This window comes from Caretta caretta, chromosome 1, assembly GCF_965140235.1.
Source record: "Caretta caretta isolate rCarCar2 chromosome 1, rCarCar1.hap1, whole genome shotgun sequence".
NCBI lineage: Eukaryota > Metazoa > Chordata > Testudines > Cheloniidae > Caretta > Caretta caretta.
The window spans coordinates 13,767,817-13,785,855 of record NC_134206.1 but is presented as its reverse complement, the minus strand read 5'-3'; the positions used below and the strand labels follow the sequence as shown (position 1 = coordinate 13,785,855).

The 18,039-nt window shown below is 45.9% G+C and overlaps 1 protein-coding gene and 2 non-coding genes across 4 annotated transcripts; all 3 read right to left on the bottom strand.

The window, feature by feature from the left end:
• Positions 1-4,734: 4,734 nt before the first annotated feature.
• Positions 4,735-14,676, bottom strand: RPS3 (ribosomal protein S3). Of its 2 annotated transcripts, none has more exons than XM_075126090.1 (7): positions 14,570-14,676; positions 13,260-13,390; positions 12,804-12,897; positions 11,226-11,320; positions 9,668-9,855; positions 6,422-6,618; positions 4,735-5,983 (listed from the first exon to the last, which is right to left on the bottom strand). In XM_075126090.1, exons 1-6 carry the CDS (start codon positions 14,597-14,599, stop codon positions 6,425-6,427), a joined length of 732 nt encoding a protein of 243 aa, XP_074982191.1. In that variant the 5' UTR covers positions 14,600-14,676; the 3' UTR covers positions 4,735-5,983; positions 6,422-6,424. The 2 variants fall into 2 exon arrangements, with proteins under 2 accessions (XP_074982191.1, XP_048695701.1); XM_048839744.2 differs by having other exon boundaries at positions 4,735-4,806.
• On the bottom strand, positions 6,951-7,098 carry LOC125630746 (small nucleolar RNA SNORD15). Its single transcript, XR_007354785.1, has one exon. It is a non-coding gene; the product is annotated as a small nucleolar RNA SNORD15 (small nucleolar RNA).
• LOC125630747 (small nucleolar RNA SNORD15) lies at positions 10,246-10,396 on the bottom strand. The gene has a single exon (XR_007354786.2). It is a non-coding gene; the product is annotated as a small nucleolar RNA SNORD15 (small nucleolar RNA).
• Positions 14,677-18,039: the final 3,363 nt, after the last annotated feature.

Sequence of the window (18,039 nt, the reverse complement as noted above, 5' to 3'; positions counted from 1 at the left end):
GAACTGGCCTTTTAGAAAGACTCCCAATCTTGATAGAAAGACTCCAACTGATGAAGAATTTACCACCCATCCCCCGCTTTGATGACCAGTTCTAATGGGTACCACAGTAATACAAATAGTCACCCACACTGTTACAAATGTGTCTTATTTTCAATTTGAATTTTGCTGCTGAATTTCCAGCTCTTGGATGGTGTTATGTTAGGCTTTTCATCTAGCTGACAAAGAGTTCTAGTCTCAGAGTTTAGGTAAAGCCCTGTAGTCCAGACGCAGCCTACACCGACCGTGGTGTTTTCTGTTGCTGCAGGAATACCACGGCTCCCCCAAATGTTAGCGAAGCTGAAAGCAGCACTCTTCCAGCACCGTAGCTGCATGTACCCTGCAGGTTGTGTCAGTCAGGGGCATGCTAGCTTCACAGCCTTGCCCAACATTCCTATGCTGGTATTTTCTAGAGCAGGCCAAGCCGTAGGTAACGATTTAGTTCAGGGCTTCTCACAACAAAAATTTTGGTGGCCTCAGACTGCAGCCATCGACTCTTGCTGGTGGTGGCTCTTACAAATGTTCCTCAAATTATTAACTTAATTAAATATGCACATATTCATGGCCAAATCATTGTAATTGATTGATGTAGGGTTTGTTTTTTTTTTATTTTGCAGACTCAATAATGTAGTTGTATTTTGGCGCCCCTGGCAACTCCCCCAGTTCCCCACCTATCACCTCTGGCCCCTGCTGCCTACCCCAGACCTCCACGGCTCCCCATCACCCTCCTGGGCACCACTGCTTCCCCCCCATTGCCCCAAGCTCCATCCTGCAGCCTCACACCCCATACTTACACTGCTCCTTGCCACAGCACCTAGTAAGGCTGGCCTTCCTGAAGTCCCTCTGCCCTGAGCTGAAGACCAGAGCCTGCTGTCAGAGCCCCAAGGCTGAAGTGGGGGGTGCTCATGCCCACCCCCAGAGCCCTGAGGCTGAAGACAGGAAGGGAGGGGGAGAAATAGAGTGAAGCCCAGTGCCAGAGCAACTGGGCCTGGCTGAGGATGCAGGAGGCTGAAGCCTGCTCCCAGAGCAACTGGGTGTTGCAGGGAAGGGCTGCAGCTTTGCCCCCTGCCCCATCTCTGCCCAGGAGACTGTTGTGACTGCAGGAAAAACCCATGGGGCCAGCGTTCCCTTTAATTTTTCCCACCCATGTGTGGAATGAATTTTGCTATGTGCACCAATGTGGAAGTTATGTGACACACATCACCTTCATATTGGTGCACATAAAATGTATGTGGTAGGGCTGGGGCAGAGGGTTGGGGTGCAAGCTCTGGGGTGGAGCTAGAGATGAGGGGTTTGGGGTGCAGGCTGCGATGGGGAGAGAGGACTGCCACCAGCCCTTTCTCGCCACAGGAGTTTAAGGCTAGAAGGGATCATTAGATTATCTAGTCTGATGGTTTGCAAGAGTAAATCTGTCACTACAGTCATTTAGCAAACACACTGATGCAGTAGGTCTTTTATACATTTGTACAGCAGCCAGGACAAGTACATCTCTCTCCTAATTGGAGCCTCAAGGTACTATTAGAATGCAAACAATAGGATCTATAGTCAACCAAGAGAGCAAACCTGTTAAGATGACAGAAGAATTGCTCTAACTTACTAAAATGAATTTTCTTCAAGAAGTTAATGGTAAAATTCTCAGCAAATTTATGTATTCTGTGGTTCTGAAACTTAATATTTTTATTAGCATAACTCTAGCAAGCAGGATTGAGACGAATACATTTACAAGAGTAACCGGGTGAAATGCCCAGGCTTGTGTTATACAGGTTATGCTAAAATGTCCCTTCTGGCCCTAAAACGTAGACCAACTACTCTACTGACACCTTCTGGCCACAAAGGCGTTTTTCCTTTTAGTAGAAGTAGTTTACTGTATCTTTATAAGAAATTCTGTTTTTGCAGCACAGGGCAATAATGGGAAGGGTACTAGGGCAGGGTAATCAAGTATTCCTTACTTCCCTAATCCATGGCATCTACCTGGCACTTCCCCTGCATGGCTGTAGCACATAGGGTTTCTTTTAAGCATATGGACCAGTTACAGGCTACTAGTGAAATCCCATTAACCACTCTCTCTTTCCCTCTTTTGATTGCACAACACTTCTGGCTACAGTATTTTTTTTGCACAAGAACAAGGCTCAAGGGGAGTGCTAATGTATATAACACTGGGAGAATTTTCACATTTCAGTATTTCTCATTTTATCACAGCAATATGTAGATTAAGAGGCACCTAAATGAGAAGAATCAGAGCGCCTACCAGGAATTTATAATGCAGAGTTCAACTATTTATTTCCACTGTGAACCTAAAAACTGTAGGTAGCCTAATGCATTATATCCAGTGTTAGGAATGGATACACACTTTTCAGTCTAACAAATGAAGTTAGCAAAGACATGTGGAATTCATGGTTAAAAGCCTGTTACTGAACTGACTATTATAGCTTCCACAGTGGCGCAAATGTATAGACCAGTGTAAGCTATGCTCCTTGGCTCGAGGCTCTTATATAGGCCTGGATATTATATTTAAGATAGTTGGACAGCCTTGCATAATGTAGCAGAAGCTATTTTAAGTATTACTTTCTTTCGTATACTCCAGTATACCAAATAAGTTTCGGACATGCCCGACCGACAACCCAAGAGCTGATTCTCCAGTGCTCACAGGGGGAGGGAGCACGGCTGCCCTGTAATTGTCTGCTTAGTGCAGGGGTTCTCACAACACTTCTTTTTGTGGTCTAAGTGCGGCCACCAATTCTTGCTGGTGGCCACTCTGACAATTTTTCCTTAAATACTTGATTAACTTTAGAAAAAACATGTTCAAATCATTGTAAATTTATATATATTTATTTACACAGGGCTTTCTGCAAACTCAATAATAAAAATAATTGCAGTGGTCTCCATTTTTTCCTGGACTTACACAGGATTGAAACACAAATAAGGTGCTTTGCATGTTTTTGTTTTGGTTGCTTTTTAAAAAAAATTAGACCTGGTGGCTAGGAAGTCTGCTACTGTGAAAAGCCATATTTGTATGTTTGTTACTATCACTTTTCACAGAAGCAGACTTGCTAGCTAGCTGGGAGGCAGCGAAAAAGTGATATTAACATACAAGTATCACTTTTCACAGCAAATTTACTCAGCCCCAGCAAGTGGAGGAACAAAGTAAGCCCTGGATGGGGAGATAGGCAGAGAGGCAATGAGGGCCAGGGACAACGGAGGGGAGGGGAGGTCAGGGCTGGCACCCGCTGTCGCAGGGCTGGGTCCCAGAGCCCAAAGCCCCACAGCCGGAGCCTGCAGCCCACCACCCTAGGGCTGAAGCCAGAAGTCCAAGCCCCACCACCCCTGGGAAGGTGGGGATCTCACTCTGGCTGCCTGATCCTCCAGCATTTGTGGCTTGGGGGGGGGGGGGGGAAAGAGGAGAGAAAGAGAAGGACCCAACCCCTGCTAGTGGTCCTAGAGGAGGGGCCACTGCTCCCCCACCCCCCAAATAATCACCCAGGAATCTGTGGCCGCAAGAAAAGCCTTCAGTGGCCACATTTGAGAAACGCTGGCTAGTGCAGTATCTCTCAGTCATGACCTCTTATTCAAAGACATTTTCACAATCCTTTCATTTACCATAAAAGAGTAAATGTATCAATGATACACCTATGTAATTTGCATGTGCTTGAAGAGGTTAACAAAAGAAACATTGACCTTTATGGGTAAGGGTGTTGTGGGAAGGGGGGGAGCAAGATTTTTCTCTTCGGGTTGCAATAAGATTTAAAGATTTAATGACCCAATTGCCTTTTGTTCTCTTCACCTGCGTTTCATGAATACATTTTCTCCAACCCCCTGCCAGTTCAGAAACAGTGGTCTTTAACATATACAAGGACAGTCAGGTTTAAATGAGAGGAAATTCATACCTCCTAACTTGCTGAATTCCCAGAGCAATCTAACGCAAAGACTTAGACCTGGCATACACTACTGTATGCTGAGTAAACACCAATGAAATTCTCGCCAGGGAACAGTTTAGTTGTATTTTCGAATACGGTAAGATCTACTACTTGAGTTTATCCTACAGACCTGGAGCCAGTCCATTAAAAAGGTTTCTTTTGTACAGAGATGATGAAAAAAAATCACAACACACTTTAACTCCTATTTTACCGCAAATCCAAATGAAAAAAGCTCTTTCCAGTGCCACGTAGAACCACCTTCAACTCCTAAGAGGTTACAAAAATTTTGCATCTCAGGGTTCACACTGAACTCTCAATTCATTAAAATCTCCAAGAGTCTAAAAAACTGCAAGCCTCAATACACCAAACTCATGTAGCCTCTTTCACAAAATGCTTTTGGGCGTGAACTTTACCGAACACCAAAAAGCAGCTGGCTAACAGCACACAGCAATGCTGAAGTGAAGATGTCTCCAAGTGCATTTCCGCAACTAGGATTAACATCCGCACCTCCGGCCCTTTTTTAAGTCACTTGGCATAAAATTAGTGTCACCGAGGAGTCATAACTCCAATTTAAGGGACATTCGTGAGGCCTACGCACCAGACTGTGGCCAGAGTCAGAGAAGCACACTGACCCGGCCTGATTCTGTTTAGCTTGACATCTGACAGTTCACCCCAAAAGGTGGTAGGAAAAAAAGGAACTTGGGATGGGCAAAATTTCCAGAGAACTTGGAGGCAAAACTTTTAAAGACCTACACTGATCAAAAGAAGAGTCTCCACATTACACTGTCTTTTATGATTTTATTAAGATCCTTTCACGGGCCACAGTCCACCTTCTCCTTCCAAGTGTTGAAAAATCCTACAACAAAAAACAAAACACTTAACGAGAGCACAAATTTCAGTGATCACTGTAAAGTTATTAGTCATCCTGACCCCAAAATATCCTGCTGGTCTGACGCTCCCCTGGACTGCCATTACCAGCCAGGCCACAGCATTCCACCACTGTAACAGGTCTAAAACGAGCTCAGTGAGGCGGATTCCTGACATGATTGTGAAAGCAATTGTGGTTTCACTAAGTACAAATGGTCCCCTTTACTTCCCTAGCATTATCCACACACTTGTCATTGCCTCTAATGATCGGTCAGATTACAAATTAAGGGACCAAAGTAATCCAAGGAAATGTAACGAGCGTTAAGTATACTTCGATTTTACAAATAAAATTCCTGAAGCAGGGATCAATGATCCAGTGATTTGTTGTATTTGTTTGTAAACTGCTTCAACAGGAGAAAAAATATCCAGACATGTTTGCAGCTATGACTGAATACACACAGGAACAGATCTATTGAGTGAGATTGTATCATTACAGTCACTGAATAGACCTGCACTTTATTGGTTAAATCTATGAAGTGTTTGAAATCTTAGAACATGAGCTGGTATAAGGAGAAAAGATGGTGCAAATTTTACAGACTGTAACATAGTATAGGTGTGAATGATACAGGTGCTTTCAGAAGTTTCTGACAGAGAGTTGGGTTCATATCACAAGGCAGGTTATCCCAAGTATACCAGCTGGCAGAAAAGAGGAAAAAGGTCAGGGTAGAGTATCATGGGAAACTTTGGGTAAGGATTCCTAAGAAGTATAACTCAGTTTTCATCCTTGTTGGAATTTCACCGTTAGTGTCTGAGCACTAAGTTCGAGGCCTCTTTTGCTATAACCCTTCTCAGACAAATAACCCAGAAGTGATCAGTCAAGGACTCTGACTCAAGGTCCTGAAATCCATGATATAGAACATAACATGGTACAGGGCACTTGGACAAATATCTCTTTTCAGACTCATCATCATATCTTCACTGAAGGGCTGATGTTAACTGGTTTAGTAATGCAGCAATGGTACGGAGTTACACAGTGCTCCACCCACCACAATCGCCTCAAACACTTCACAAAACTAGGTTCCTTACCTATTGCCCTTACTTTCCACTCCATCACCCCAGACCCTGCACTGTAGCAACTGACCTTGCAGTCAAAGACTGGGTGCACCCTAGAAATGGAGAGGAACAAATACAGAGCGACAGGATGGTCGGGAGCTACTGATTGAACAGGTCAGTCTTTATAACAGCCCATGTATTTCTGTACTCAACTTTTTAAAATTTTATTTTACATTTGACCGATTAGCAAATTTGTGGCTTAATGCTGATTTTCAAAGCAACATAGGAGCATTATTCCTGAACAGACCAATGGTTTAATGCCCTGCATGTGTCCCATTCTGGCCACAGGGCCACACAGAACTCTTTGGAGAAACTCAGATAATGCATCTAACTGTTTGTTTGTTCCTGACTCCAGCAGAAGATCAATCTCTACCTCAAAGCATGAGGCTTGGTAGCCCTTACTGTTATCTTTGCTAGAATAAAAATGATCATTTCTGATGGGCATCACACTAGTTTCTACCATTTCAGAGTCACAGATCAAGGTCACTTACCCATTATGCAGTGGGAACTGGCTGAGGCATGGCTGGCTGTTCTGGTTTGCCACCTTTCTGCTCTGAGATGGGTGTGGTGGGTAAGATCTCTTCCTTGGGCTCCACAATGCTGACATGGTCTGGCAGCGGTTTCTTGGGTCCAATCTTCCCACTTGGGTCCCAAGGCAACATAATCTTTACTTTAATACCCAGCACACCTGAAAAAAGTGCAATATTATAACTGTGGTCATTGCATTTAAAGGAGATAAGATGCTCTGTATACATTCAGATGCTGAACTGATACAAGTTCTAAAACATTGCCATGTTTATTCAGTGGGAGCTTCCAACATCCACATAAAACTTACACTTTGGGTAATCTGTACTAGGACTCAGTTATTAGTGTGAATTAACAACACCCTTTAGGCGTACGAAGGCATAGAACAAAACTAGTCCAGTAATTTTCCTTTCATCGTTTCATGCACTGCTCTCTCACAAAGTGGGAGCTTTAAACCCCAGTTTCCTGTGCTAATTTATAAATAGTCTCTGTATCCCTTCTCAGACAAATGCCTCAAAATCATCCAATGAACAGGACACTCTGCTAAGGTAACCTAAGCACAGTACCAAAGAACATGGCACTGAACAGGCTACACTTACACAAGAAATGTCCTTTCTGACTCGTCATCGTATCATCACTGAAGGGATATCAGGTAAGATAACTGCTCTCATCTCATGTTCAAGGACTGTTCGCTCACATGTGACAATCACTTAGTGACCCGAAGAGTAAAAAATAGTTTGCATCCTTTTTGAAGCTTTAATTATATAGACCTGAAAGACTTTTACATTCTCCCTCATGCTTTTTACCATAGAAAAAAATATCAGGACTATCTAGTCTTGCATTTTGTTTCTGCCAGGAGCCCTGGGATGATTAGAGATCTGGGGTGGGACTACTTGGCTTTCAGTGGTATTTTATAAAACCAAAGTCAATTTTATCCCAAATGCTTCTCAGGAACAGGGGTTAAGTAGGTAGCTAACACGTTTTGAACAGTGACTTAAAATCCTTTCTTCTCTCAACTACTTAGATTTCAGTCTCACTAATTCCAGTAGCTCTTCAGTCACCTAGGGCATTGCCCCCACTGCTGGTTGAAGTGAGCCTCCCAGCCCAGGGCGACAGACTCGCGCCAGCAGGGCTCAGCTACACCTGACCCCTACACTTGAGGGCCCAAGTTCCAGCCTCAGCTGCAATATGCACATGGCTACTTTTAGCGCACTAGCTCAAGTCAGTCTACCCTGGCTGCAGGAGGATTGATTTAAACCAGGGCGATTTAAACAATTATTTATATCACCAAGTGGAAGGCCTCGATTTAAATCTATTTTAAACAACTTTTCCATTTGTACTTCAGTTCTCTGCTACAGAAAGGTGCACTCTCATTGGTTGATATAACCCTTAATAAACGTTTATTTACAACTAGAGCCTTTACACTAGATTTGGTACATCTTTTTGCTACCTAGGAGGCTATACAACAACCAACATTTATTTAAGAATGATTTAGTTTCTAGTTTCAGATTATTAACTGTACGTTTTTAGTATGTTAGAAAGTGGAGAATGATATATTGCTTCTTTACTAGATAATGAACTCGTAGCACAATTTGCGTCAAGCTACATTAGGATGGTAACTGGAATTTAAATACAGAACAGCATGCAACACTTATCAGAATACGTTTCACATTTACAACTAAATGATCTATTACACAGAGGAATTCACTGTAGTCAGTGAATTGCACTGATTATTTCAGGTCAGTCAGGGGAAAATTTTCAAGTATGTCTAAGTGAAAGTGACTGGAGCTTAAGATCCTACTCACTAAGTTTCTTGAAAATGACAGTCTTGCAAGTCACTTTGCCAGTGTCTTGTACACACTAGCACCGCTCCTGGGGCCCCCACAGGATCAAGCCCTTACTATAGTTCATTACCAGTTGTGCCATGTTTATAAAGCATGACCTCAAAAGTTAGATGTTTTCCTGGATTTCTTTCTTTATATAGAAAGGCAGCCTTAACTCAACTACAGGCTCATGTATTCAGAATATTTATTTATTTAAAATGTTTTGAGAGTACAATAAATTTAGGCCTTAAAATATTTTGTATTAAATTCAGATTTCATTTCATTTCAAACAGGATTAAAAATAAAATAATAAAAAAAATCAAGCCAACTAAAATAAAAATAAGAGTGATTTTTTTAAAATTTTTGTCACACTGCCAGGCTGGGAGTTTTACTCCTGGCTGCAGTGTAGAGACACCCTTGCAGCACAGGTACTCAACCTGGGATCGCAAACCAGCTTGCCCTGCCTTTCTTTATGGCTAGATGGGAGAGTCCCAAAACTTTCTGTTGTCACATCGGATTATCACACGGAAAAGGCTGAGAACAACTGTTCTAGAGAATCCTCCAACAAAAATGCTACAACCCAACCTCAGTATTTCTGAAACAAAAGTCCTTTCAGGCCTCCTTTATCTCTTGAAGCATAAAAGCTCATTTTCCTTTTGCAGCTCACTTTTAAAGTCCATGTCTGATCATCAAGCCTTACATCAAGAGACAGCAGAGTCTAGCTTGCTGGAAAACGTGACTGCCAGTTACTGTGTAAACTCGGGCAAGTCCCACTTTCCCCATCTGCATGATTGGGATAATAGTGTCCTACCTCCTCCCAAAGGGATTACAGGAACAATCTATACAGCACTGTGAAAAATGTATGTATTTTCTGGGCTAACGATTAGAAACTTTGAATATAGATGTATACATATCCAAAGTGACTGACTAACTGATAGGCAATGCTGCTGCAGGAAAACACAACTAGCTGATGTGCTGACCCATAGTACGGTACTACTAAGCACCAGTCATAACTTGCTAACTAGGAATTTTACTGGCAGCTGAAGACAGTTTAACGTGTATTTCCAATTTATTTATATAGGACAAGAGCAGATGATGCGCCACATTAGACAAAATGTGTGAAACAGAAGACAGCCCCGGACTGTAAGGGATTGTAATTTCAAAATGCAAAACAGCATTACAAGTACCAGGAACTAGCAGCAGTTAGAGCTGAATACTCTGCGCAACAGAAAATGCACTGCAATTCTGGGAGTGACCACTCCTGTAGCTGTCAGACAGCAGGGACGCTGCCAAGGAGCAGCAGAGTGGCAGCACTTAGGATTGTCTGGTACTAAGTGCGAATACAGGGAGCCAGCCAATTGCAAGGGGATACATATTCCAAACACTCACCCTGCCTGAGGAGGACGTGGCGCACAGCTGTATCGACATAGTAGTTTACAGGATCTCCACTGTGGATCATCAGGCCATCCACAAACTTCATAGACTTGGCTCGCTGGCCTCTGAGTTTACCGGACACCACCACCTCACAACCCTTAGCACCACTCTCCATGATGAAGCGGAGGACGCCATAGCAGGCTCTTTGGGGAGTGAAAAGAGCTACTCAGTGGTTGTAGAGAGCACTGTGTACTGCACAAGTAGGGGATATGGCTGTGGAATGTGCCAACTAAACCCTCCATAACCATCAAATTCCGATCCAAAAATCCAGCTCTCGTTAAAGGTAAGTTTCACCAAAGGGGACTGTTGCAGCATTGTCAGCCCCACAGCCTTGTTTACTTTTACGCAATTTTTCTAATTATTTCACTCCAGAGTTCCAAGAGTGGGAATTCTGTGCCTGCTTCACCTTATGCTTAGATGTTATGGGCATTGTGCACTGCTCAGCACAATGGGCTCTGGTTGCTACTACATGTAATTACATAAAATAAAAGCACTGGACAGCCTATTGAGGTGGAAAATTCTGGCTCTCCATCCCTTCTCAGACAAATGCCTCTAAATCATCCACTGAACAGGACCACCCTGCCAAGGAACCCACGCGCAGCATCACAGAACATGACACTACAAAGGGTACACTTAACAGGATACATATCCCTTTTCTGACTCGTCATCGTATCATCACTGAAGGGATCTTAACATGTGAGACCACAGGTCATTTAAACCACAATTCATTTCCTACACAGCTTTGTTTGAGACCGAAGCGCCATCTTTGCTAATATTTCGCCCCCACCATTCCGAATAAATGGGTGTAAATATAAGCTTTTCATGTTTGACTTAGCCTGCACTCTCTTACTAATCCCCTCAGTAACAGGGCAAGTTCTATATTAAAACTAATAGTGAATTTTATTGCCAATTGTGACAGCCCTAAACAAACCATGTTTTATTTAATACTTAGTTATGCTATGTGCTATCAACAGCCTTGTGTTTAAACACAACACAGAAATGGCAGTTCAAATAAACTAATTAAAATTTGTTTTAAGTTTGCTGGAGTGTAACAGTGGCTTTTAAAAAAAAAAAAAAATCTACTTTTGAAATAAGAAATCTACCAGAGTACTTGTGGCACCTTAGAGACTAACAAATTTATCTGAGCATAAGCTTTCGTGAACTACAGCTCACTTCATCGGATGCAACAAATAAATTGGTTAGTCTCCAAGGTGCCACAAGCACTCCTTTTCTTTTTGCGGATACAGACTAACACGGCTGCTACTCTGAAATTTACCACCTAGATAATTAATATTCAGGAAAAATTAGATAATAGCACTTTACAGCTTTATTCTGTCAATCCTAACTTAACCTGCGTAATGCATGCATTAGTCCCAGTCCACAAACACAGTGGTTAAAGAATTTTCCTCAAAGCCACAGAGCAAGTGTCAGAGCTGGGATCAGAACCCACAGTGCTCCCAGTCACTTTACTCTTTTACATCTACAGACCATTTTATTACACTTCTGCACTTACCGACGCACTGCTAAACCTCCCAGAAGTTTGTAACGCAAGGATTCTGCTTGGGCAATAGCACAAAGACCTCTTGTGGCCACCTTCTCAGCATAGAGCTACAAAACAAGGAACAGTGCTCAGAAACAGTTACAACAGTGAAGGTTAGCAGACTTCATGCATACAGGTAACAGGAGCCTCAACTGCCCTCTGTGCTCCCCCTCCTTTGCATCCAGTAACCCACTAAGTTCCTTGATACTTAGACAACAGATTGTGGTGCTTTGGTGTTTGTCCTCTGCTCCTCATGTTGAGCTGAGACATCCTAGTGATGCTTCTTTGAAAACCAAGGCACCATTAAGGCATGCTTGGTGCAGTCCTGGAGGTGCAATCCTACCAAGCCAGCCCAGAACGTTAGACAGCCCAGAATGTTAGACAGCCCTGGAGGTGCAATCTTCCAGAGGTGTCCAACTATGGACAGCGCTGGTGATGCATCCTGCAGGGTGGCTATGGTATGCTGGGCTGTGCTTGGAGGAGCATCCTACCAGACATGCCCAGCACTCTGGGACAATTGAAAGCCTAATAAAGAGATCACAGTCAGAAAGTGAGGTTGAAAGTGTAAGTCCTAAGCAAAGCACAGGACAAAAAAGTCAACATGGTCACAGTCACCTGGCAATTTCTCCCAATGAAGTTTAATCAAAGTTCCATAAAACAATTAGCTTTGTGTGATGGGGAAAAGAAAGCTAAGAATCGCATTAACACAGATCCTACCAGCAGCAGCATCTCCAACAGTAGCTAGCAGCAGATTCTTTACAGGAAACATGGTAGGCAACTATGTAATAGCCTCCAGAGAGGAAAAGTTTCTTCCTAAACTCCATCAGATAACAGTTTTTGCTCTTACAAATGGACCCAGTTTTACAGTCCTTGCAAACTCTGTTTTAATTCTTATTGCTGTACTCTGGATGCTGTTACCCATCACAATCTAGGCCTCAAAGGTACCTTGTGACAATGAGTTTCACAAACTAGTTACAATAATCAACAGCAGTGGTTCTCAAAACTTTTGTACTGGTGACCCCTTTCACATAGCAAGCCTCCGAGTGCGACCCCCCCTTATGCATTAATAACATTTTTTTATATATTTAACACCATTATAAATGCCGGAGGCAAAGTGGGATTTGGGGTGGAGGCTGACACCTTGCAACCCCCTGAGGGGTCCCGACCCGCAGTTTGAGAACCCCCGATCAACAGAAGCCATCAGTTTTGCATGAAGTAAAAGACAAGAACCAGTAGCATTAGCTAACAAGGATCCATTCTAACTCAAACCTGCTACAGGTCATAATACATTCCCCATTTTTGGTCTTCTAGCACCAATGCATCTCCATTGGTGGAGAGAAAAAGTGAAAATCTAATGCCTCATATCCAATACTATTAAACCTTACTTGTGATGACTGTTGATAACACATATGCAGACAGATGTGTGACTTTTAAATTGTTGTCACATTAAATTAATGCCTTTTCTAGACCTGATGTAATCAAAAGCAACATCAAGGCTCATTTTAAAGTATCATCAGAAAATGAGACAATAAAAAGAGAAAAGCCACTTACCTCAACGCTTCCTTCAGGAAATCCAAACCTTTTCTGTACAACAGCAGTCAGCTCACGGATTCGGCGTCCCTTCTCACCAAGAACGTTTTGTGTTCTGAATAAAGTAAACACGTTTATTGAAATCTGTAGCTGTGAAGTAAAACCTATTTGAGGATTTAATTTTTTCTCCATGCCAATGTACCACAGTATATTACTGTGCCAAGTCTAGTTTTAAATGACCGACTAAATGGGGATTCCCAGAGACATTCCCAGAGACAATTCCACAGTCTACCCTCATCACAAGGAAGTTTCCCCTAATATATGGGCATTTATTCACCATTTCTTAATTTCATTCACATTTTCTGGTTACCATCTTTCCAAAGAAATACGGTCACGTATAGCAGGATTATACACAAGTGTCACAGATTCTGGCTCCTGATGAACGCTGTGAAAGAATAAGGAGCAAGTTTCAATTACCTGGTAGCAAGGATGATAATTTCAGTCCTCGTTGGAGTAACTCGGACCTCTACTCCAGAGTATCCATCTTCAGCTAACTCACGAGTCAGAAACTCATTTAGCTCAGCTTTGAAGATACCATCAGCGACAAACTAAAACAGAAAACAGAACAAGTCAAGCTATGTTTAACAGTTCACAAATAAGTTTTCTAAGTAAAGTTTCATTGCTAGTTGAAGGTGCTGGCTGAACAGCTCAGAGTCTACATTTATCTTCACAGAACAGCAAAAACACTCCCTATGAAAGGCCAAATTTGTCTCAACCCTGCTTTAGAGACTACACTTCTAACATCAGTGTAATCCCTTAATAATGATCAGACCAAGACTTCAAACAAATCCAGCTAAAACCAAGCTCAAAACTAGCTGATAAAACCATGCTTTGTTTCACTTTTCCAAATGGCAGCTCTTCCTAGCCAGTGTGAATTTTAAGAAGTTAATTATTTCAGACTACCCCCAATCAATAAGTAGTTTTACTGCTTAAACCCGGGCCCTGACCCTGAAAACACTTGACAGGAAACATTACACCTGGTTACAAGTTTGGCATGATTTGATCCCTACTTTGCATCTATATTAGTTATGGACGTTAGAGGGTTTCACACCAGGTTACTAGCCCTGGGGTGACCAAGGCCTTAACCCTACGTGTCTCCACTTCTGATAAGCTCCGCAGACCAAACTCACTGGAAATCTGAGTTTTACTCTGCCAGCTCCAGGGCCTACTTTATGAAACGCTGTCTGGCTGTTTTGCTGCAGGGAGGAAATACTGTCTGGCTGTTCTGCTGCAGGGAGGAAAGAGCGAAAGGTTTATACGCTCTGATAGGACACCGGCCCTCGCCCCAAGGGGCCTGAAACCCGCTTCCCCAACGCGGGGACCCTCTGCCCAGGGGCCAAGCGCGGAGCGGAGCCCTGGCCTCTACGCAAGCGGGAACGAGCGGCTGCTTTCAGCCACGCGGGCGACTCGACTCTCCTGCCAGCGGCCGCCCCGGGAGCGGGGCGCTTCCGGGCCGCCTCCCCGGCGCCTCCTTCCAGCCCCGCACAGGCTCCGCGCCGCGGGCTGGGGAGCCGGCCTCCCCCAGGCCCAGGCCCAGGCCCCACGCGCCGCAGGGAGCCGCCATGTTGCGCCCGGCCGGGCCCGGCCTTTCATCCGTCTCCATCCGCCCCCGCCGCCGCCCCGGCAGCCCCGCCCCGCTGCCCGGGCCCTGCCGGGCGCTCCCCGGCTCCCAGCCCGGCCGCTGTGGCCGGGCTCCGCGGCCGCTGGGGGCCGCCCGCCGCGCTCACCTTGCGCTTCTTGGAGATCTGCACCGCCATCTTGCGTCGCGCCGCCGCGGCGAAAGGAAGAGGCCCCCCCGCCCGGGGGAGGATATAAGGTCCCCTGGCCACTTGCCATTGGGCCGCGGCCGGTCACGTGGGCTCGCAGGGGCGGGTGGGAAATGTAGTCTTCCTCAGGGACAGCCCCCCCCCCGCCGTGCTCTGAGGGCAGGGGGTCAGGGCTTGTGTCCGCTCGCGCCGGTACCACACGCACTAGGGACAGGTGTGGGTCTTTCAGGCCAAAGCGCTGTGTGGACACTCTTACTCCAGATTAACTGGGGGTCTGCAATATAAAGTGAAGTTGGCGTAAATTACCACGCACCGACCTATCGCTGCGCACGGACGCATCTCCCTGCACGTTCCCTCCGGGCGCCGTAAGAGCTCGGAGACAGCAGCACAGTAACCCCACCTCCCTGACCGGCACGAAGCCGTGGTGTACTACTGAGCACGGCGCGGTGCAAGTCTCGACCTAACTGTCCTCCAGCACTTCGTGAACTCCACGGCCCAGGGGGCACGGACAAAAGAAGCCGCCCTGCGCTTTAAACACCCCCCCCCCACCCACACACACATTAGTGAAATGTCTTTTCTCTAGCAAGCACACCTTAGCAGCTCTCTCTTCTCATGTGTGACTGCTCAGCCAACCGTGCCAGCTCCACCCACCAGACACGCTCCGAGCCGGTGTAGACAAGAGAGAGTCTTGGGCCTGTGAGGAGAAGAGGCCGTGCTGACACAGCTCCAGACCAGCCCCAGCAACATGGACATCTACGCGCATATTGCACGAGAGATGCAGACAAAGGGGTATGACAGGGACCAGCGGCATTGCCACGTGAACACGAAGGAACTGCAGCAGGCGTACCACAAGGGCAGGGAGCACAGCAATCGTTCGGAGTCTGAGCCCCAGACAGTCTTCTTTTACAATGACCTGCATGCCGTACTTGGCGGAAACTCCCCCAGCACTCCACAGATCACCATGGATACCTCAGCAGAGCCTGAGATAGAGACCTCTACTGTGTACAGCCAGGAGGAAGAGGGTGGAGATACTGTAGGGAGACCAGGTGACCGGATTTTGAGCGGAACACCTGGTTGAAAAGGGACCCTGGCGGCTCCACTCAGCACTGCCAACCGGACCGTTAAAAGTCCGGTTGGCGGTACTGCAGTGCTAAGGCAGGCTAGTCCCTACCTGTCATGGCTGGCACTGCACTGTACCCCGGCTCCTAGGCAGAGGGGCCACGGGGCTCTGCGCACTGCCCCCTCCCTGAGCACCAGGTTCATACTCCCATTGGCCAGGAACAGACAGGATCTGTTTGAGATGACACCAGGCAAACATGGATGAGCGTGATGAAGGGGACTTGGGTAAGTGTGTGCATGCATTTTTTCTTACAATGTTTAAATTTAAGATGGTGCCCAGTCCATCCATAAGTTAACAACTCAGCTATCAACTTAGGCGGGGATGGGGGGGGCATGTGGAGCAGTATGTTCGCGTACGTGAGAGAACTCAATGAAACTTTCATGGAGATACTTTGCAGTCCTCTTCACAAGGTTTCTCGGGATGACTGCCTTATTTCTTCCTCTGTGGTAGGATACTTTCCCACACCTCTCTGCCATGAGTTTGGCTGGCATCATTGCAGTAAAACAGGCTAGGAGCATGTGGGCCTGGGTGGCTTTGAGACACCAGTAGCAGTTTTGCTTTCTGTGCCTTTGTGATCCTCAGGAGTGAGATATCAGCTAAAACCACCAGCATTAAATAGTGCCAATGTTCAGTGCCATTCCCTATACTTGTATTGTTTCATGCAACCAAAGTTCCTTCCCACCCCTTGTCCCATACTCACCATAGCCAGGGCTGGAGAGTGGTGCTGTGCAGAGGCATTCTGATCTGAAGCTGAAATGTCAATAAACATGTCTTATTAAAAGGTGTTATGGGAATAAAGGAAGGAAATTTTGAAACGTATCTTTCCCTTTCCACTGTGACTGTAAATGCAGTAATACATCTGTCCCTTTTTATCAGCAGCTGCTGTCATTGCAGCCTTAAGGGATGCCCCCTCCACACCCACAGAACACCTTACCATGATGAAGAGGAGAAAGAAGAGGACTAAGGAGAGAGGCCGTGTCCAGTGAGATCCTGCAACCCAGTTCTGCATCAGATCACAAAGAAAGGGCCTGGAGGCATGGGCTGTGGGTAATGGAGGCTGGGGGAGGCCAAGCCTCCCCAAACCTCCACTAATGCTCCCCACCACAGCCACAGGGCCAAGCCGCAGTTGGGCTCAGCAGTCCTCTGGGTGGCCTGGGCTCAGGGCTCTGGACTGCTCTGGGCACCGGCAGGCTGACTCGGGTTCAGGGTGGTTCTAGTGGGCCAGCCAGAGCTCAGGGCTACTCTGGGTGCCAGCAGGCCAGCTGGGATCGGGCCTGCTCTGGGTGCTGGTGGTCTGGCCCGGGCTCGGGGCTACTCCAGGCCCAGATGGGCTGGCCTGGGTTCAGGGCTGCTCTGGGCGCCAGGGTTTGCGGCTGTACCGGCCAGCCAGCTGGCGAGAATTGGGGGAGGGCAGGGCCTCAGGCGGAAGGGACAGAGCAGGGGGCTAACCTCCCCAAATAGGGGGGGGGGTGCACTCGTCGCCCATGCCTGGAGCACCAACATGGCCAACGGCAGGAAGAAGGAAAGCTTGGACAGGAGAAAGGTGCAGGAAAAGGAGAGGGAGATGCACTAGGACATAATGGGACTTCTCAGGCAGCAAACAAATGCTGCAGACCTAAGCTGACCTACAGGTCCAGAAATCCCAGACCTCCCCACCCCAGTGTATGGATTATCCCTCCCCATGTTGCTCTGCGCATACTTCTAACACTTCCTGTGACATTTGCCAGTGGAGAACGCAGCTTCTCCAAGCTGAAGTTAATAAAAACACATCTATGCTCCACAATGACCCAGGAGAGGCTGGTCAGCCTTGCAACCATCTCAGTAGAGCATGAGCTGGCCCAGACTGTGGACATTCAGCAGGAAGCAGTTCAAATCTTTGCAACCAAGAGGGCACGGAAAGCACCACTTTGATTATTCAAACAGATAAAAATGCCAGTGTTTACTATGCAGACAAGAAAAGTTACATTTGCTGTTCAGGCATTTGAAAGTTAAGTGTTACTTAAAATTTTTGAACAAGGCATTTTAAGTTGTTAGTTCTCCTTTTATTGGGGTAGGTAGCAGAGCAGTACCATGAGAGGAGTAGAACAGGAAGAAGGCAGAATTGAGACCTTTCAAAGTTTTGGCCCAAGCGAGAGGGTATGGGGGCGTCATTTGAGCTCCCCGCCACAGGTGCCAGCCCTGGGAAAACCACAACTTCACATACACTGACCTGTGAGAACCATGGCTGGTGTATGGGTAACCACACCAGACTACATTTGTGCACTGAAATGGAAGGAAATGTTTGCTGCCTTTCCGATTTCAAAGCACTGCA